This window comes from Echeneis naucrates, chromosome 3 (assembly GCF_900963305.1).
Source record: "Echeneis naucrates chromosome 3, fEcheNa1.1, whole genome shotgun sequence".
Lineage (NCBI taxonomy): Eukaryota > Metazoa > Chordata > Actinopteri > Carangiformes > Echeneidae > Echeneis > Echeneis naucrates.
Window position 1 is genome coordinate 2,718,144 of NC_042513.1, and position 19,868 is coordinate 2,738,011.

General features: G+C 41.1%; 3 protein-coding genes across 6 annotated transcripts; all 3 read right to left on the minus strand.

Annotated features, from left to right (window-relative positions):
* Positions 1-148: 148 nt before the first annotated feature.
* gnao1b (guanine nucleotide binding protein (G protein), alpha activating activity polypeptide O, b) lies at positions 149-5,634 on the minus strand. Its single transcript, XM_029497392.1, has 8 exons — positions 5,343-5,634; positions 5,156-5,198; positions 2,081-2,222; positions 1,595-1,755; positions 1,367-1,495; positions 1,133-1,262; positions 497-650; positions 149-378 (listed from the first exon to the last, which is right to left on the minus strand). The coding sequence occupies exons 1-8, from the start codon at positions 5,458-5,460 to the stop codon at positions 191-193; spliced, it is 1,065 nt and encodes a 354-aa protein (XP_029353252.1). The 5' UTR covers positions 5,461-5,634; the 3' UTR covers positions 149-190.
* A 1,297-nt stretch (positions 5,635-6,931) lies between these two features.
* On the minus strand, positions 6,932-12,636 carry tradd (tnfrsf1a-associated via death domain). The gene is made up of 5 exons (XM_029498666.1): positions 12,529-12,636; positions 9,755-9,908; positions 9,363-9,643; positions 8,926-9,073; positions 6,932-8,213 (listed from the first exon to the last, which is right to left on the minus strand). Exons 2-5 carry the CDS (start codon positions 9,903-9,905, stop codon positions 7,915-7,917), a joined length of 879 nt encoding a protein of 292 aa, XP_029354526.1. The 5' UTR covers positions 9,906-9,908; positions 12,529-12,636; the 3' UTR covers positions 6,932-7,914.
* A 1,483-nt stretch (positions 12,637-14,119) lies between these two features.
* On the minus strand, positions 14,120-19,117 carry ogfod1 (2-oxoglutarate and iron-dependent oxygenase domain containing 1). Of its 4 annotated transcripts, XM_029498171.1 has the most exons (14): positions 18,865-19,117; positions 18,269-18,279; positions 17,853-17,987; positions 17,716-17,762; positions 16,670-16,770; positions 16,436-16,552; positions 16,276-16,367; positions 15,711-15,839; positions 15,207-15,320; positions 15,060-15,139; positions 14,698-14,945; positions 14,501-14,629; positions 14,362-14,420; positions 14,120-14,291 (listed from the first exon to the last, which is right to left on the minus strand). In XM_029498171.1, exons 1-14 carry the CDS (start codon positions 19,025-19,027, stop codon positions 14,130-14,132), a joined length of 1,587 nt encoding a protein of 528 aa, XP_029354031.1. In that variant the 5' UTR covers positions 19,028-19,117; the 3' UTR covers positions 14,120-14,129. The 4 variants fall into 4 exon arrangements, with proteins under 4 accessions (XP_029354031.1, XP_029354030.1, XP_029354029.1 ...); XM_029498170.1 differs by lacking the exon at positions 18,269-18,279 and having other exon boundaries at positions 17,853-17,998; positions 18,874-19,117; XM_029498169.1 differs by lacking the exon at positions 18,269-18,279 and having other exon boundaries at positions 17,853-17,998.
* Positions 19,118-19,868: the final 751 nt, after the last annotated feature.

Genomic DNA, 19,868 nt, shown 5'->3' on the forward strand with positions numbered 1-19,868 from the left:
ATGACAAAACAGGGGCTGTATAATGAAATCAAAATGAGAGGAAGGGAAGAAATCATGGCAATAATCCAGTGTGGTGTCTGACGGCAGCTCTTTGGGTCCAGTTGGACGTGTAGAATTACATATTTATGTGTTTCAGTATCATTAATAACACCTCATACTCTCCATGACAACCTCTGTGCTTGGACAGGCCTCAGTATAAGCCACACCCTCTAAGGTTGTTTGCAATAATGATGTCAGTGACAGCATCAAACACTACCTGGATGTTTCCTGTGTCTGTAGCACAGGTCAGGTGACAGTAGATCTCCTTATTGGGGGAGCGATTCTTACTCTCAAACTGAACCTGAATATATGCAGTAGCATCATCGTAAGTATTAGCACCTGAAGAAAAGTGGAGAAAAAAGAGAGAGAAAAGACCAGAGAGCATGAAGGACTAGCATTTGTCGCTTTTCTCATGATGCAGCACTTCCTGAGAAGAAATGCGGACACAAGGACTCACCTGTGTATTCTGGAAAACAGATCGTCAGTGGAGATTTCTTGATCTTTTCAGCAAACAGATCCTTCTTGTTGAGGAAGAGGATGATGGAGGTGTCAATGAAGAACTTATTATTACAGATGGAGTCAAAGAGCATGAGTGACTCGTGCATGCGGTTCTGTAGAAGAAGCAAACGACAATGAGATCAGTATTACAGTGAGGAGAGAACTGTCAGATGTGCTGCTGCCACGAAACGTTGGGGTAAACACTGAATGTAAAACTAAGACAAAACAGCCAATTTACAATTTGACCAACTGTGTAATGCAGAACCAAGACAACTCAGTCAGTGATGATGTTACAGGTTTATCTGTCAAAGGTTGAATTTGTTTGTATCATCAGTGAAGAACAAAGCAAATAAACATCTTAGAAGATTTTTCTTGTTAAGATATTCCCAGCTAAGAAATAAGAAAATGAAATTAGAAATGGAAATAAATAAAGACATAAAATACTACATTTTGGCCTCCTCAGTCTATAAATATTGATATTTAGGACCCCAGAAGTCGTGCAGCGTCCATCATAACCACAGTGGCACCAGGGTGCTCCAGGATCAGCCTCCAACATCAGCCCATAAGAACTGTGCACCAGAGACATTCCACTTACAGTTGTTTCATCTTCATGGAGCACTTGGTCATATCCACTCAGAGCAACACAGAAGATAATGGCCGTCACATCTTCAAAGCAATGGATCCACTTCTTCCTCTCTGACCTCTGACCTCCCACGTCAAACAGCCTGGAGCAAGAGCAAAAATCAGTTCAAGCGCACAACTGAATGCTGAAACTGACAAAAACAAAGGACAAGTTGTCAGAAGTTACTATGTCAAAACCACTCTCTACCTGAAATGTAGATTTTTGAAGGTGAAGTGGGTTTCAACGATTCCAGTGGTCTTCACTCGGGTTCTCAGGATGTCTTGCTCTGTGGGCTGATAGTCTGCCGCCCCAATCCGGTCTAGACTGTCCAGGTAGCTGGAGATAACAGAGAGGAAGATCAACAAGACTGGCAAGACTTTTTCTTTTTCGTTTGTTCTCATATTGTGGATTTTGTGGTCGTTTTCCTCTACTCACTATTTAGCAGAATCATTAAGCTGGTATTCCCGGGCACGATTAAAGCACTCCTGAGTCCCAGCATCAGCCCATACACGCTTCATAGCAGTGAGGAGCTCTGCGGAGTAGGGCTCTGTGTCCTCCATACGACTGACCACATCACAAACCAGCTTAGCATCAGCCTGGACGAATACATGTCACAAAGTTAGAGGGGGAGGATCGAAATCATAACTGTATATTGATTATTTGCCATGCTGTAATAAATTGGGGGTCAAATCTTTCCAAGACTGCTGGAAATGACAGTCATAGTTTGAACTAGCATCTAATCCACATGATGACCACCAACTGAACATTTGAATCCTAACTGATGCAGATACATCGCTGACACCACACAGACCTTGAGTTGCTCACATTTCATCACTGAATGTTCAAGGTTAGAGGTAAAATCTGAAGTACAGCTTGTTTGTAAATGGACAGTTCAGTGGGAGCGCTAAAAGTAAGACCAACTTTTCTATCCTTGTCCGCAAACTCAACACCCAGCGAGTCCATGGCTCGGAGGATGGCTGCCAAGCTCTGGATGGTGTTGCTGTAGACCACAGGCTTATACTGCTTCACGTCATCCCCAGAAAAGCCATCTTCATGGATAATCCTGCATGAGCACATAGATATTAGCACAGAGACTCAAGCGTGGGCCAAACAGAAAAAGTCACATATGTCCATGTGTTCCTGCAGACCCAAGCAATTCTTTTCAAAATAAAAGCTGCATGCATTTTAACAGATGATTGAGCTTTCTGTGTCAGTGTGTTTGTGTGTCCACCTTCTTGGCATCAAACCCAACCCACACATCTTTTAGTGCTCTCTCCCTCCTTCCTATCTCTACCTAAAATGTATCTTAAAGTGTGTTAGGGTATAATGGGACAGAAATTGATCACAACCTCAGTCTGTGATTTGTACTTAGACAGTAATGTGATATTTAAGCCATTTATAATTAATGATGGGCAATGGAGTGGAACCAGAGAGAGCACCAATCAATCACACTACACGGGACTCTGCTGTTACACTTAGTACAACACAGTAAAACTCCTTATAATCTAGTCAACATTAGTTACCCACTAGGAAACACTCACACTGACCTTGATGAGGAAAATTAATCAGGGCTGCTGGTTTTTATCTATATTAATGGCGGCTTGCTGACATGAATGCAGTTGATGTTAAGCCGGCTGCCGAAATCAAAGTCTTCACCCTCTAATTCCATGAAAATACTTGAAAATATTAATGTTTTGATTTGTTGACCTAACAATCCAAATATATTCAGTTTACTTTCATATGCTACCATGAAGCATGGTATCCTCATATTTAAGAAGCAGGATCCAGCAAATGTTTTCAAAAAATTTTCTATCAATCAACAATTCTTTAATTCATTCATTCATGCATCTTCAGCCGCTTATCTGTTTCCGGGTCGCAGGGGTGCTGGAGTCAATCCCAGCTCACACTAGGTGAGGGCGGGGCCACCCTGGACAGGTCGCCAGTCCATCACAGGGCCAACACACAGAGACAGACAGAGACAAACAACCACTCACACTCACACTCAGACGTATGGACAATTTAGATTAACCTAAACATGATGTCTTTGGCCTCGCAACCCGGAAACAGAAAAGATGGATGGATGGCTGGATGATGTCTTTGGATGGTGTAAGTAAACTGGAGTACCTGGAGGAAACCCACACAGGTACGGAGAGAACATGCAAACTCCCCACTGAAAGGACCCAGGCCGGGAACTGAACCCGTGGCCTTCTGTCATAGCTGTGAAAAATGTTTACATCAGGATCTTTGAGGGTTGCCACCTCCTCTGAACATTTTCCTTGGGGAACCCCTGCCGGAGGAGGTAATTGTTAATTATTTGTTTCTCAGTGTCTCAGTGTAAAGCGAAAGCAATCATGGACAGTGAGGTAGGCCTCAGAAGACAAAAACAGAATTTTAGATGAACGTACAGTCAGAAGCTGAAACTAACTGATACATGCTTTATCAATGAATCTGATTATTTTCTCAATATTTTTTTCTGGGAGGAACATTTTCAGATTATCTGATTTGTCTAAACAACAATCCAGCAACTAAAAGTTATTCAAGTCAACATCATATTGGACAACGATTCATAGAGGAACATTTTTTCAAATACATTTTTAATTGTATGGACTCATCATTGAGGCTCTATGGTACAATATCTGCAGGTGATGAAAGCTTCACTGATCAATCACAGGGGCTGAAATGTAAAAATAGATGCCCTGACATTTCTGCAGCTGCAACTGACGAGCAAGGTAAGTATAACATCTTCCATCAACGAAGTTAGCCCCTGTTTAATTCATATTATCCATCTTCTCCAGTGTGATACTCGCTTGGTATTCTTGGCTACGTTTCCCTAACAGTTTCTTTTTTTTTTAATTGTTCTCTCTCCTCCCTCTCCTTTTCATATCCACAATGCAGTGAAACTTAATCAGGTGTAGTTTCACTGTAGTTTTAGCTTCAACCTCATTGCTCTAATAATCCAAGAATCTTTGGGCAAGCATGTGATGATGATGATATTGATGAGTTGACAAAACACAGCCATAGATACTGAATTTACCCTCCAATACTTCAACTTTATGACCTGTGTTGTGTAGTAAAACGCATCCATACGCTTCTTGCTCTGGCTAAAACAAACTGTGATGAGTGTTTGTAAACACTATTTGGCCTTTCTGCCTTGACTTCAGGGCAAAGCAGTGAGTTATGGGTGACCAGAGACCACAGGGGAGGGTAATGAGGTGAAGGGAAGAGGAGGAGACAGCAGGGCGCAGTCAGTGCAGTGCAGACCGGGATGTACTTAGCAGGATACAGGCAGAGGGAGACAGTGCTGCCCATAGAGACTGGGAGAGATGTTTCCCAGGACAAAACATCCAATGGACCAAGCCTTTTTCTGACTGAAACATCTAGAAACTTAACTAAGAGGTTTAGAGAAAACAATGGCAGTGATTTAAAACATCAAAGAGTGATTTAGCTTAGACAGGGAAAGGTTTAGATGTGGTTTTAGAAGCCATATTTCTGTGTAAATCCGCTTTATAGGCAAAGTACTCCCGGCGATATCGGGCACTTAAAGCCATTAAGATTAAAAGCAGAGGTATTCACTAATGGAGCTGTAGTGACCTCACTGTAATTCACACAAACACACACACACACACGCACATACAGAGAAAAAGAGAGAGAGAGAGAGAGAGAGAGAGAGGGAGGGAGAGAGAGAAAGAGAAAGAGCTGGAGAGGAACAACACCCACGTATTCCCAGTCGCACACTCCCTGTAGTCAAGTAAAACGCCCGTTAACTACATTTCAGCACCCCGGCAGTGAACAGCACCCTGGGAGGCACCGGTGGGGCCTCCATAGCCTCCCTGTCTCCCCGCATGAGGGGCCCGAGTCACCGGCACTCCTCCGGGCTATGGCCTCTCGAAACATGGCGGCTCAACCTGCCCTAGCACTGATAAGGGAGGCGCAATCTGGGGCCTGCGTAGAACGGGGTTGAAATGAACGAAAAAAGGGGATGGGGAAAACACTCACTTCATCTGTTTGACGATGGTGCTTTTGCCGGACTCTCCGCCGCCTGTGGAGAAACGGAGGGCATAGTGAGAGCCGGCAGTGAAATCAGTACCACGGAGAGCAACCTCCGCCCCGTGCAGCGCCGCTCCGGCCGCGCCGTGGCGCAGCAGCCCGGCGGGCGCAGCGGCTGCAGCGGCGCTTCTCTTACCGAGCAGGAGCAGTTTGACGTCCTTGGCGGCCACCAGCCCGTCCTCCTTCAGATTCTTCTCGATGGCCTTGCTCCGGTCCAGAGCCGCGCGCTCCTCGGCGCTCAGCGTACATCCCATGTTTCCAGGCGAATGAACAATCCCGTCGTCGCTCAGGTCCTCCCTGTCCGCCCTGTCCGCCCTGTCCCGCTCACCGACTCTCAATCAGCGCGATGTGTCTCCCTCGCTGCTGCGCGGTCTGCTACAGCATTAGGCCCGGATTGAGGGCAGAACAGAGCCGGGATCCACAGACGCTCTTTTCTCCGTGACTGAGTGTGTCTCTCTCCGTCCCCTCTCTCAGAGGGGGTTGGGGGGTGGGGTCGTTGTGCTCGAGCCTACGGGGTTGGGGTTGTTGTTAGGTGGGGAGGGGGTCTCTCTCTCTCTCTCTCTCTCTCTCTCTCTCTCTCTCTCTACAGGGCAGCGCTGGTGATGATGACAACGAGCGCGAGCGATTTCATCGGATGTGTTCGCGGAGGCAGGCAGGAGGGGCGCGAGAGCACGAGGAGGGAGCGAGGCTGTCCCCGCGAGACTCACCTACCGCAGACAATCTGGCTGACGTCAGAGCGGCCGAGGTTTAATCACGGCCTGTGAAAGATTACTCACATCGGAGCGGCTTCAGATGGGAGATGTCCTCCTCCCCGGAAGAGACACCGACCTGCGGCCGGGTGGGCTATAAGTAACTAACTCTGGAAAAAATATATTCGAGCAAAGAGCCAAATGTCTCTGAGCTCATATCAAATATCACATTTTATCATTTCTGACAACCAAAAAACACTGCGCCTGCAAACTACGATGGATTTTTATCTGAAGTGTATTTCTCTTTTACACAACATGTTTTTGCTTGCTACCCGTTTTATTATTTAACTCTACCTCAGTACCCACACTTCTATTAGGCTGGATATTTATGTTATTCTACTTCATACGCCACTACAAGGAGATATGAAACTCCATTTTTGTTTGACAAATATATTTAGTAGTTTTCAATTAAAATTCTACATTATAACATCCTCATTTCACCTTTTGTCTATTTGGAGCCACCTACCATGTTTCTGAAGTGTCTGAGTTGATAGCACATCCATTTCCTCTCTGTACATAGCTCATGTGGTTCCCTTGTAATATTTCTTCAAGGCATAAGTGGACAGTGGCTCAATAAAAATCACCAAAATCCTTAACCGGATCTGTGTATCACAGCTTTATTATTTTTTCATCTTCCATTCCGATGCATCCCAAATTTATCTGCTGACCCAATCCTGGGAATCGCTGGACTAAACTACAGAGAGCAGTTTAAGCATCAGCTCATGCAGTTACAGTAGTAAAATGCTATTTACTAATGCTTCAGTATGTAATTCAAATTAGTGTTTAGACCATTTACTTAAGTTGAACTAAAACAGCCTTTGCTGCACTGTCTGGTGTAAATATTTTTGTTGCCATAAAAAAGACAAAACAAAAAAATATCAAAACAATTTTAATGTACCCCCCCCCCCCCCAAAAAAAAAAAAGAGAAATGAATGATGGCACACAGCCACCACCTCAGCTCCTGCAGTGGTAGTTAAAGCCCTAGTTCCAGCTGACATAAAGTGAAACGTATGGGTTTACAAAACCTTCTGAAACTGTAGGTCTACACGCAGGCTTTAAATAAGACCATACAGGAGAAATAAGTGTGTATGATAAAAGCTTCTAATCCACACATCACATCTGTGTAGAGTAAAAAGGGGTTGGGCCTTTAACAGTAGACCTTGAATGAAACCAGCACAGTCCATCCATCAGTGAATTCCCTGTTTGACAACCAGGCTGAGATAAAACCTAACATACACACACACATACCTCCTCAAGTCTCCAGCTTTATACCTCCAAAAACATGGCACAGGCAGGCGCGCATGCACACACACACAGCAGCACCATCAATAATCAGTAGTTAAATTATATGGGGGGGTGCATGCGTAAGTGAGTGACTGGGAGGGGTGGTAGGAAAGGAGGATTAAAACAAAATTACACCTGAGGGAATTTAGACAAAATTATGTTTTCATTTTAATTACACTAATGCATCAAACAAACTGAAGACTTTTTTTAAACAACCATTTAATTTGTAAGCACCCATTTTGTAAAAAAAAAAAAAAATACAATACCCTTCAGTTATTCACTTTTGTAACAAGACCCAAACAGTTCCATCTGTAAATTGACTTGTGAAGCAGAAACAAGAGGGACATGATTTAAAAAAAAAAAAAAAAAAAACAGTGAACAGTGCTTTAAACTGAGGACAGCATCTTTTCAACAGTGATGACAAATCATTTCATCTTAATTAAAACTATAAATCAATAATACGAGTAATTAAAAAGCAGGTTTTGGTGTGTATTCACACAATCAACACACACACACACACACAAACAAACACAGCACACACACACACAGGAATTTAATGTGAGGATGACATACGTATAAAAGCAAGCAGGATAAAGTCAACCTCTCCTCATGTAGGGAGGACCTGTCCCCCTCAGTTTTCACGAATTGTACACGCAAAACGGAAGCACAGTTACATTACTCTTGTGGCTGTATGTCCAGAATATTTTCAGCTAGGCTGGTGAGTTTGCAGTCCTCCAGTGCTTTGACCAGCCGGCTCAGCTTGGCCTCTCTCCCCTCCGCCTGGATGAAACGGCTGAGCAGCTGATAGGCTTGCTCATACAGCCCTTCTCTCTCATACTCGTAGGCCAGGTTGTCTATGGCCGGACCCTTCAGAGCCCGGCAGCTCTTCCCCAGGGCCCTCCCTACATGTTTCCACTGACGGCCCACTCCGTTAGAAAAGCTCTGAACATCTGTCTGATTCAGCATTCGGTCCTCTGCCGGGCCAAGGGATAAAGAAAAAACACTACTGTTAACAGCTTTAATTGTGATTAAATAAATTTGGGTTTATAAGTAAACGGTAAACATTTCTGAGAAGGACACTAACGGATTTTAAACACTAGGCCTTTAACCGTATCACCTTTTTTCCCCCACTGACAAAACGTTAAAGCAGAATAGATTTTTTTTTTTTTTTCATTTGGTCACTTGGGGACATTGAAACCAATACAAGACTATTACTATTCTCACACCATAAGGTACCTAATTCACACATCCTGCAGATAACTAATTGCTTCCCATAGACCGACCATCGGTTTATAAAAGTTTAGAGTCACCTGAAAACAGCACTGAATTCATATGCAATCAAAAAATCTAATAAAGAGAAGTCAGTCAGTTAAATGTTGATAAAGGGAACTTTTCAAATAAAAAAGGCAGTTTTTTGACTGCAGACCAACAAATCATTCACTTGAAACTAAATATTCATTATTAGGGACCAGATAATAAAACTTTATATCATGATGCTTTAGAGTAAGGCTGGCGGTGACACTATATCTGTCATAATGTTCTAAAACATTTTTACAGCGTAAACAATTGCAATGGCATTACAGGTCAGCAGGAGGGTTTTCTATTAATCAGATATGAATGTATCTTTCGACTAGTGAAGGATGCACCACACAAGGCTCATTAGTAAAAACAGTAATTATGACTTACCAAACACTTTATTCTGAAACTTGAAGCAATTGCTGGGAACAAGAGGCTCTTCCTGTGTGATGACAACGGACTGTGCGGCAGGACGAAGGGCCTGACACTGCAGCTGCTGTTCCAGATAATCGATCTCTTCATCCCGCAGGCGCGCCGGCTGATGCAAAATTACAGAAGATCATATAATTGAATGAATGAGACACCACAGGATTTAAGTTTGTGTATTATTTCATGCTCTTCCCTCGTCTAGTCTTCTCTACTTGAGCTCTTTTCATATTTGTACTGGGAAGAAGTCTGTTTGCACCCATTTACTGTGAACATGGAAGATGTAATCCTAAACTACATTAGAACCCTTTAATTATATTGTAACTAACTGTAATAATTATAAAAACAATGCCTGGCAGGTTAAAAGAGTTGAAGTGGATGAAAAGAAACAGGAAGAAGACCTGTGAAAGATGGATGTACTGTAGGCAAAGTTCCAGGTTGTCCAGATCATTATCCAGGGTGTTTGTGCTGGCCTTGAGCCGGGTCTCCACCATGAATTCTTGGGGCAGAGCAAGAAGCCTGCAGGCATGTTGGGAGAAACACTGGCATACTGTCCCAGAGCTGTAGCTTTCAAGGAACTGCTGACAAGCTGCCACATCCACAAACTTCACCTCCACCCCCAGGAAGGGATCAGCATCATGGACCTTCAGTATGTCATAACCCCCAAGACCTCCAGCAGAATCTGACCATGGAAAATACTCATTAATGAAAATAACAGGATTTTATGTCATTAATATACTTCTTTCCTTTGAAATAGCATTTTGATAGCTGTGAATAATATGCCAGTGTTTACCAGTAAGTGTCAGTTTGATGACTTTGAAAACAATGAACTTTCTCTGTTCGTCTTTGTAGAGAGAGATCAGATTCACACTGGAGCAGAGAGACTGCAAAAACATCACTGCACACCCAGTCCATGGCCCACGATCCACAGTCTTGTCTGCCATTCTCTGAAGACAAATTGAAACACATGCAAGTTTTATTTCCATGTGGTGGACAGACAATAGTGAAGCATTGCGTGTGTAACGTGCAGACAAAATGCTTAGAGTGAGGAGTCGAAGCGGGAGAAGCATCAGTGAGTGAAGTTGTTGAAATATATACAATAACACAACTTATCACTTTTTAGTTTTTTTAATGTTCAATGTCACCAGCTGTGGGCCTATCTTTGGTTACTTGGCATTAATTTCTCCTGGATAAAGAGTTTGGTCAGCAAAAGGCTCATGGGACACTGTGACTTGTAAAGGTCAATAAATTACCCTCTTCTCTGCTTTCTGGAGGCAGTTTGATTATGTTCAAAGATAAATGAGGATGATTCCCTTTCCCAATAAATGATTTTTTTAATTCACTATACGCATTTCCTGAATCTGTGTGAGTGGTGTGCCATTTATATATATATATATATATATATATATAAATACATATACACACACACAGACACACTAGCGCTGTTGCTCCACAATTGTTGTGGGTTGTGGGTTCGGTTCCCAGCCTGGGGCCTTTCTGTGTGGAGTTCACATGTTCTCCCAGTGCCTGTGTGGTTTTCCTCCAGGTACTCCAGTTTCCTCCCAACATCCAAAGACATCATGTTTGGGTTAATTGGTGGCTCTAAATTGTTCGTAGGCCTGAGTTTGAGTGAGAGCGGTTGTTGGTCTCTGTCTGTCTCTGGGCTGGTGACATATCCAGGCCCAGACCCGGCCCTCGACCAATGTAAGCTGGCATTGGCTCCAGCAGCCCCTGTTACCCAAAACAGATGAGCGGTAGAAGATGCTTAAATGAATGTATCAATGAGATAATATTTCAGAATGGGGATCCGAGGAACCCAAGTACAATGGTCCCACCAGGGCACAGAAAGTATTTGATGATTATTTGATTAGTCAATCATCAGACAAATAATTGTCAGCAATTACGATTTTCGCAATTTTCTCTCACCATCAGTTCAATCTGTCTGAACTTGGTTTGTTTGTTGAAGCAAAAGGATACATTAAATGTAGCTTTGTGATATGACATCAACAGATTTATATCTCACCAATAATTAAGACAAATGGTGATAAAAACATCTGTTACACAATTTCCGGCAACTTCTGACTTAAGTGATGAGGAAAACAAATAACAGCCAAAAATATTTTTATTCCTGGAGTTAAAAACCATGTTTGTCCTAGTGGTCCCTAGTTGTTGTGGCCTCACTCCACCTTATCCTTTTTCACCCCAACCTCCCTTTGAAACCCTCATTACATAAAAACATGTTTAATCTCAGTCCTCCCCTCCCCCAGTCTGGCCCCTAACTACTGTGCTCTGGATGAACCATTGAAGCCTGCTAGGTTTCTCTTGGTGTTGTCTCCATGCACCGGATGCACAGCGCTCTGCATGAAAAGAGCATCCTCTGAGCTGGATTATATGCATGTCCTCATATTTCACTAATACACACTATGTCTTGTTACTGGGTCTACAGGAATCTCTTCAATTTAGCCAGTATGTAATTATATGCTATCCTATTTACCGGTACTCTAGAAGTATACTGTGAGATTAATTCACCAGCTGTATTAGGATTAAGTGATCATCAGGAGCTTAAAATATATCATTTTGCTTTTGCTCCCAAAAGACAAACTCTAGTATTCCCTGGACAGCCTGTCTGTACAGGGGTGGGGAAAAAAATTCACACAATTTGCGCTCGCAAATTAGTGGTTTCACCCCTTTGTCATGGTCTCACTCCTACTTGCCTTTAAGTTTGATAACTCGGGATATAAACTAAACAGATAACAGCTAGATAAGATCCAAAGTAAACTCAAAGACACCACCAGATATGATTCATTTGCAGTCAACCACTAACTTTTAATTCAGTCATCAATGTGTAATGTCACATTTAGTCCAGAAAAATTCGTGTCAGATTCACATCCAACTCCATGTTCAAGCTGGTTATTTTGTCCAACCAGTCCAAAGCTCAAAAAATGTGCATTTATAATCACATACAATCAGAGAAAAGAATAATTTCATCACCTTTGAATTGCAATAAATTATTGAAATTTTTACTTAAAAAAGTAATTATATTATTATTATTATTATTATTATTATTATTATTATTATTAATATAAAAAGATGGTACCAAGAGTCACACTTCTGGGGCCATCTATGTCTACGCATACAAAGAAAGAGTTTTTGTCCATACTGGTTGCTACAGACCCACAAAGAAATATCCGTCTTAAAGCAAAAGTGTGATTTGACCAACAGGGCAAAATAACTCTGGTTTATAATAAGTGATAAGTGGCCACCATAGATCAGTAGTTTTGTTTGGTTTGTTTTCAGATCTTGGGATCATTACATGACATTGCCTGTGTGTTGGACACTGACAGACTGATAGTGAGGAACATGAACACACGGCGAGGATCAGTGTTTTGTAGCAGTGACGGTTCGTGCGGTCAAACCTCATGTAAAGCAGACAGAAGTGCCGTAAAACGTCGGCCAAACAAACTGTAGGAGTGTTTACCGACCAGCCCAGAGTAACAACAGTCACCGAACTGTGGTAGCTGACTCAAACCGTGAAGAAAATCTTCGATAAAGTCGGAAAACACTTACCTCAAAACTTTATACTGTTCGCCGACTCTTCTTCCTGAGAGATCACACCCACTGACGTAGGAGCACTTCCTGGCCTATTGGCTGAGGAGAAACCAAAATGAATTCTGATTGGTTGAGATAATCAACTTGCCGACCGGGGAAGAAATTAAGACAGGAAGGATTTTTTTTTTGTACTGTATACTCTTGTATACAGGGCAAATCCCTTTTTATCAATAATCTTTGACATTTCTTGACTATAGCATTATTAAAAGGCTAAAACTGATCAGTGAAGTCACTCAGGCGGAAACACTGATTGATCAAATAAATTTTTTTTTTCAACGAATTCAAATAAGAACACTGCTAACAACCTCAGAAATGTAAAAGATTTCAATAAATCCCATCATTTACCTCCAAAGGAAAACATTTTAAGAAATTTGCAATGAATCAAATAAAGTTGAGGCAAACATCACAGTGAACCAATCACAACTGAGCCACTCTTGGCCAAAAGATTAAGCATTGACAGTCCATGTGACAACTAATTACCCAAATTTACATGGAAACTTTCGGTACCAGTGCTGTAGTAAGAAGTCAATTAGCTAATTTAAAGAAAATTTTGATAGTTGAATTACTTATTTAAATAATATCTTAGCCAAGAATCTAGGAATTTGTTGACTTCAACCTGTCAGATCCAATGGTTGTTTTTCTTTGGGTATGAACTGTTGATCAAACACTGTTAAAGTGAAAATAATTATTAGTTACAATACTAGTGACTGCATTTCATTATGCATTCTTTCTAGGCAATCATTAAGGAATAGCAGATGCTATTTTGCATGACAAAATACCAGATTAATTTTGTCTTGAGAGTTATTTTGAAGGTTTGGCCTAATGCTCATACATTCAAAGAAGAGTACGTGCTCCCTTTTCTCACAAGACAAGAATAAACACTTTCATCACTGCTCATTAATTCATTTTCTACTGCTTATCTGTTTCTGGGTCACCGGGGCAGCAGAAGGAGGCCCCAGCTCACATTGAGCATGGGCAGGGTTCACCCTGGACAGGTCACGAGACCATCACAGGACCAACACACAGAGACAGACAGAGACCAACAACCACTCACACCTACAGACAATTTAGAGTCACCAGTTAACCTAAACATGCATATCCTTGGATGGTGGGAGGAAACTCTGTGCAGAAAGGCCCTGGGCATGGGAACCGAACCCGCAACCTTCTTGTTGTGGGGTAACAGCGCTAACCAGTATGCTGCCCTGTTGCCCACCACGGATCATGTTGAGTTCAAATTCTTAGAAGTTAAATTTCTAAGTAATTTAATTAAATAAATAAATAAATGTAAAAAATCCAGGACATGAATCAGACTGTTTCACTGTTTGAGTAAACTGAATTGGGAAGTCTGTCTCACCTCTTGCACACTAGTGTCAACTGCCCTAACAGCAGAGACAATTTAAGTCTTTAAAAATCTAAAATTTTCCCTTAGAATGAAATGAATGCACACTAAACGAGTGACATATGATCCACCAGAAATACCTAGGACGATGAATTTCATTTCATCACATAAAGAAGAGTAAATACAGATGCCAGGAAACCCACATGACAGATATGTATATTTATTCATAATATACAAAACAAAAGTCATAAAATGTTCTGCAGGTTGAGCTGCCAGAAGAATCAGAGCAGCTTTTATGGTTGACATGTTTGACAAATTTGAGGGTTTCTTTGTCTCTGTAGATGAGAGCGAGGGAGTTGTCCTCTGGATACACTGTCAAGAGCTAAAAAGAAGACAGTGATAAATTCTGTTTCTCACAAAGAACTGCACTTCATACTCTGATTAGTACTCACCTCCTCATCCTCTTCAGTAGCAATATAACATGTGAAGCCCCCATACTCTGATTGCCAGTCTATGAAACAATTTCATACAACATTGACACTTTGCTCTTATGTGCATGTGTGTGTCATTGTGTGTGAATTTTTTTTTCACCTGCACAGCCAAATGGTAAAACAAGATCCAGGGCATACTCTGCCCGCGCTGCCTCTCCATCGTGCAACAGAGTGTAACTACCATGAGACCATCGACGTAGTTCACCACAACATACAGGCGTACTCAGCTCTAAAGAAAGTAAACAGGTTAAGATTTGTAAACATGGCTGGGAAAAAAAAAATGTCAGTGAAACAAACCTTTGTCACTGCTTGCATTTGCTGATGGGGATTTGGTCGAAGACCCTGTGGCTTCTCCATCCCCTGTGTTCTCGTGTTTCTTCTTTTTCCCATCTTCATTGTCTTCGTCATCATCAGCTGGACACAGAAAGTGCAATCGAAGGCCAGTGAAGTTGGAAAGAAGCAGGAAGAATGCCTCTGATCGAAGCAGCTCCCAGCATACGCTTACACACTCAGGTAAAGTGGCCGGAGAAGCCACTTCATAGCACCTGAATGGACAAAGTCAAGTCTTAAAAACATGCTATACAACACGAAATAGAAAATAAAAAAAAAAAACAAGACTAAATGTTTATAAGGCACATGAAATGTGAAATATAAAATACCTCTTATCAGGTGGACCTCTCTTCATCCACTGAATCTGAGCGTGTCTCAGAGCTTCACTCACCTCCTTAAACTTCTCCTCCTGCAGACAAAAACAAATGGTAACAACAACTTGTGGAAAAGTTGACGCAGAGGGAAAAAGATCTTACTTTGAGAAATTTTTTGAGCTGAATTTCAGAGCTGTCTTCAAACTCCTCCTGGATCTGTTCTTGATAGGAGATGTCCAAATATATTGGATTAACCCATTCCAGCAGCAGCGTCTCCTGTCATGGACACATAAAACAATCAACAATGTAAGGCTTCTATCTCAGAACTGGTCTTACAGTTTAGAGTACTTTTGACGAAAATCTTTAAAATTGCACTACATTGTTTTCACATATATCCGATTTTGTTGAGATAAAAAACAACAACAAAGATACAGCATGATAAAAAAAATAAAACGATGTTGAACTGTATTACCTTAGCCTATGCAAAGCTAAAAACTCTCCCCCTGTTTCCAGCCTTTATGCTAAGCTAACTTACTGCTGGTATCAGCTTCATTCAATTATCATCCAGAATGAGAATGCTATCTATCTTCTCTGCTAAGTTTAACAAGAAAGCAAGTGAATATGCTCAAAATATAAAGCTCTATGTCTAAAATGTCAACAACCCACATCTCGTGGTAAGTGTGGACTCCTTGGGACAGGGGGCTCTGTATGTCGAGGAGGGCGTTCCAGAGAGGGTCCATGAAACCAGCCACTCACGGACAGACGACACTTATCCTGTGACAAAACTTCTGACACCTGAAAAACCATAACACACGCAGATTAACAATTACAGTTTCTTCTGAGGTAAAGCAGCGAATTAAATTGTTTCCACTGTTTTTTTCCACAGTGATAGAAGACCAATTTACCAAGAGCAATTTAAAACGTTCATTTCTTTAGATATTTTCCACAGTTTGGTCACTGTTTTCTGGAACTATAAAACAATCAGTTCAATCAGGTCATATTTACTTATAACTTAACATTCCCTCAGCAGAAAATGGACGAATGGATGCATTCAAAAATAATTAACCTGTTTTGTGAGGTGAGGGGAAAATAACTTTGGGATCATCAGGCCAGGATTTTCCATCTCTTAATAGGACAATACAGAAAAGGCCTTTGAGTAAACTTAAATCAGTGAGTCTTATGACCTTAAGAGCTGCAGATAGCCTGACTCTAAAGTACAGAAGATTCTTACTTGGTGAAATGACACTGGAGAAACTTCAAAGAGGACGAATGTGTTCCAAGAAGGGACGAGTGACTTCACTATACTCTGTGGCTGGAAATGATCTGATGACAAAGATGAGAAACATGCAAGTCTCAATGCAAACAATGCATACGCAAACTGGAATACTCACCATCTGTTGTGTAAAGATCTAGGGTTCCTCCATCACTGCTTTGCCATGGAGGCACAAGATACAGAATGAAAGCCACACGTCTTCCCTCTAACTCATCATCATGACACAAAAGAATATCTGCACAAATGACAGGATGAGATATGCTTTAAAAAAGGCAGTAGATTACAATCATCAAAAGAAATAAAAACTATTCTGGATGACCTGATGATAAAAGTGTTTTGACACCAAGCTCACCTGTGTGTTCATATCTTGCACAAGAAATATCCACTGTGGGATCCAGTTCAACATCCAACACATCACTGAGCCAAGAACGGAAACGGCCAAACAGAGCCGCCCTGAAAACAGTGATGGAGAAAAATATATACTGTGAAATATTCAGTGAAATTCTGTATTGTCTTGTACATAAACCTGAATCTTTAGCACAGTATTTTCGATTCTTCACCAGACAGACACATTGTTAAGCAGCCCAAAAGCCTTGTGTGACATTTTGTTGTGACATAAATAATAGATGATGACAATAGGAGGCCGTTACTGTGCATTTAATTATTGTGTGAATCCTCCTGGGCTTTATGTCTCCAGCAGGTTTGTTGTCATGCAATCACAAATAAGTAGGAAGAAATTACACATTGCAGTGTCCCCACTGTGACCACAGCTTGTTCTATTCACCATTCTATTCTTTTCACCATTATACTATATATAGACTGTGTAAATTAAGAAAAGGTTTGTACAATCTGATATGTGGGGAATTTGTGACTCTAAAAGGTGTTTACAGGTGCACATGCTCCATAATTACTAACAGATTTGTTTTGTTTTCTTTAAAAGCCTCAAGTAGTAATGACTTGTTTCCTTTTTGTTCAGTAACAAATTCAGAAACTTGAGTCACTTGACACAAGATGATCTTTCCTCTCAAAGGAGGGTTTCCTTGACTATGTTATGCTGTCAAGTAATTGACAGCAGCAGATTAAAGCTTCCATCATGTTTACTGTAAATTGCAAAAGTTAATTCTAACTGAGGTTCATCAACTCCAAATTAAGAAATTATACTTATAATTATGAGACAGATAAACTCTGGCTCCACCTAGTGGAGATTATTCATACACCTCAAAAAGTTTCTAAGGATCTGGCTCCTTCATGTAAAAATGTGATGGGCTTGCAATTAGAACTGCAGTGGCAAAAATTAACTACCTCGCAAATCACCAAAACAGTGAATATTCCAGCTACACCTTTGTAAATAGCTATGCACCTAATAACTTTAACACAACAAGTGGGGCTTTGTCTCACCTCAATCCTGTGATGTGTGGGTCTGTTCTCTTCTTCAAGTCATCTGACTGGGAGGAAACATTAACAAGGTCAAAGTGAAACATCTGATAGCACAAACCCACTGGAATAAATGAGTGAGAGACCAGTTTGAGGGTCACCTGTTTAAATTTGTAGAGATCGTTTGATTTCTCGTGGAAGTTGAGCCCCAACAGTTCTCTTTGCAGGTTTTCTACAAAGGTCTCTTTGCTGAGGAAGTTCTTGATAATGCAGTGAGGGAAAGGGTGGCAGTCCAACTCCAGATCCCCTGCAAAGAAATATTAGGAAAACATGTTCAACTGCGCTCTTTCACACATCACAATGGCTTAACAAAATTAGGTAGCATTAGTTTTTAACCAATAACAATCCATTGATTTTTTTTTTTTTTACTGAATAAATAAATCTGATATACTGACTAATGTGGTTCTACAGCTAATGCATAAACTTGTCAGCCAGCAAAAAAAAAAAAAAAAAAAGAAAAAAGATACCTCAAACAAATAAAAAGTGTTATCAGCCAACATATTCACATTGGTCCGACTGTGATCACCTCTACTGGCTCAGAGCTGGTACAAAACCAGTCTTTGGTCAAAGTGTGAGAGGAAACCGAAAATGATATGTTTACCTTAAAAAATACTAAGAAAAGTGGATCCCATAAGAAAAACCATGTAGAAAATATCAGAGGTTACAGTAAATTTACAGGACAGTTTCAGGGGCTGCGATTCCATAATGCTGTTTGATGGTAAGAAAAGTAGAGAAAAATATCATCAAATATCAGAATCACCTTATTGATCATCGGGAGGAAATTGTTTGTCTCGAAGGTTCTCCCAACAGAACATTCAGGACAGAAGTGAAATATGTACATTATTAAATGTGGAAACGTAGGGAAATGTGTACCTGTGGAAAAGCGTAGAAAAGTATTTAACTAAAACAACAATAAATAAAATAAATATAGTTACGCGCAGCCGTGTATGCAGCTACAAGTGTGTACACCCGAAATAATGGAAATAGCGCACTTTGAGTCCAGTTTGTGAAGAAGAAGAAGACTAAACAGTTTTGTCAGATAATGTTTGATTTACTGTGTGTTCATTTAAGAGCAGGGGGCCTGAGATTTTGTTTACTTGTGTCCAGCCTCACCCAGGCTACAGCGGCTCCTCCGGCTCCACGCTTCCTTCAGCTCACTCTTAACCTGCTCGTCCTCAATGACAGAGCTAAACTCAGCCGTTTCTTCGCGCTTCTTCTGCTTCTTCTTCTTCGTGTCAGTTTTCCCGCCCTCGTTCTGTCGTCGCTTGGAAGCCATGGTGGAAATTATTCGGTGTTTACAGAGCTTTAACAGTTTTAAAGCGGTTTAACAACGTGCAGACAGAAAACATGTATGTGTATGAAACGGCCCAGGTGTCGCGGACAGATGACGTTATGAAAATTTATCGAGGTCTGCCCCGAGTACAGACTGTCAGGCAACTTCGAAAACCGGACAAGACTAATACTACAGCTGTAGTTTTGAGCAGATATGAAGGAGGAGAATCCGCGATTTACAAGATTTACAACATGTTTTTCTTCAGTCGTATATTAAGGTTAAATGAACAGATAGGAGAATCAACAAAATCGATCGAACTGTCCAATTTTTTAGGGGTAGAACAGCTATCCAACATTTTTCTCCTTTGTATGTTTAATTCCTATTAGTTAACTTATTTAGCTCTCACAAATGTAGGTTATGGGAACCAAAAAATATGACTTTTGGGATCTTTTACTGTTTTTCTTGAAAAGTTGTTTCTGTTTCACATTACAATATTGGCAAAATACGCCAATATTGTAATGTGAAACAGGAGGTTAGAATAATTTGTCCCCATCTGATTTGACCTTACATATGCACATGGTATTAAGCATAGTAATGTAGCTTAGTGTGTGCTGGGACCATTGTAGCACCTTACCACCCTGAACAGGGTAAGTGGTTTAGAGAAAGGATGGATATTGTACCATTCAGGTTACAATCAGACGGGGAGCGATCACTCAAATTTATTAAGGTGAATGAACTTTGTGTCTCAGGGTCAGCAGATAGGTTGTTGCTTCACTGTAACACAATTGTACCAGAGCTTTTTCATTCCTCATGTACAGCACAAACAAATAATGCATCTTTCTAA

Excerpts from the sequence above, each read along its gene's own strand:
- gnao1b (XM_029497392.1), bottom strand. The coding sequence starts at position 5,460 with ATGGGATGTACGCTGAGCGCCGAGGAGCGCGCGGCTCTGGACCGGAGC. Across the intron at positions 5,199-5,342 it reads CGTCAAACTGCTCCTGCTCG|GCGGCGGAGAGTCCGGCAAA; the intron begins GTAAGAGAAGCG and ends GTTTCTCCACAG. Across the intron at positions 1,263-1,366 it reads TTCAAAAATCTACATTTCAG|GCTGTTTGACGTGGGAGGTC; the intron begins GTAGAGAGTGGT and ends CTCTTGCTCCAG.
- tradd (XM_029498666.1), bottom strand. The coding sequence starts at position 9,905 with ATGGCAGACAAGACTGTGGATCGTGGGCCATGGACTGGGTGTGCAGTG. Across the intron at positions 9,644-9,754 it reads CATCAAACTGACACTTACTG|ATTCTGCTGGAGGTCTTGGG; the intron begins GTAAACACTGGC and ends TTCCATGGTCAG. Across the intron at positions 8,214-8,925 it reads GTTTCAGAATAAAGTGTTTG|AGGACCGAATGCTGAATCAG; the intron begins GTAAGTCATAAT and ends TTGGCCCGGCAG.
- ogfod1 (XM_029498169.1), bottom strand. The coding sequence starts at position 19,027 with ATGGCTTCCAAGCGACGACAGAACGAGGGCGGGAAAACTGACACGAAG. Across the intron at positions 17,999-18,864 it reads GAGGAGCCGCTGTAGCCTGG|GGGATCTGGAGTTGGACTGC; the intron begins GTGAGGCTGGAC and ends ATTTCTTTGCAG. Across the intron at positions 15,840-16,275 it reads CTCCAGTGTCATTTCACCAA|GTGTCAGAAGTTTTGTCACA; the intron begins GTAAGAATCTTC and ends ATGGTTTTTCAG.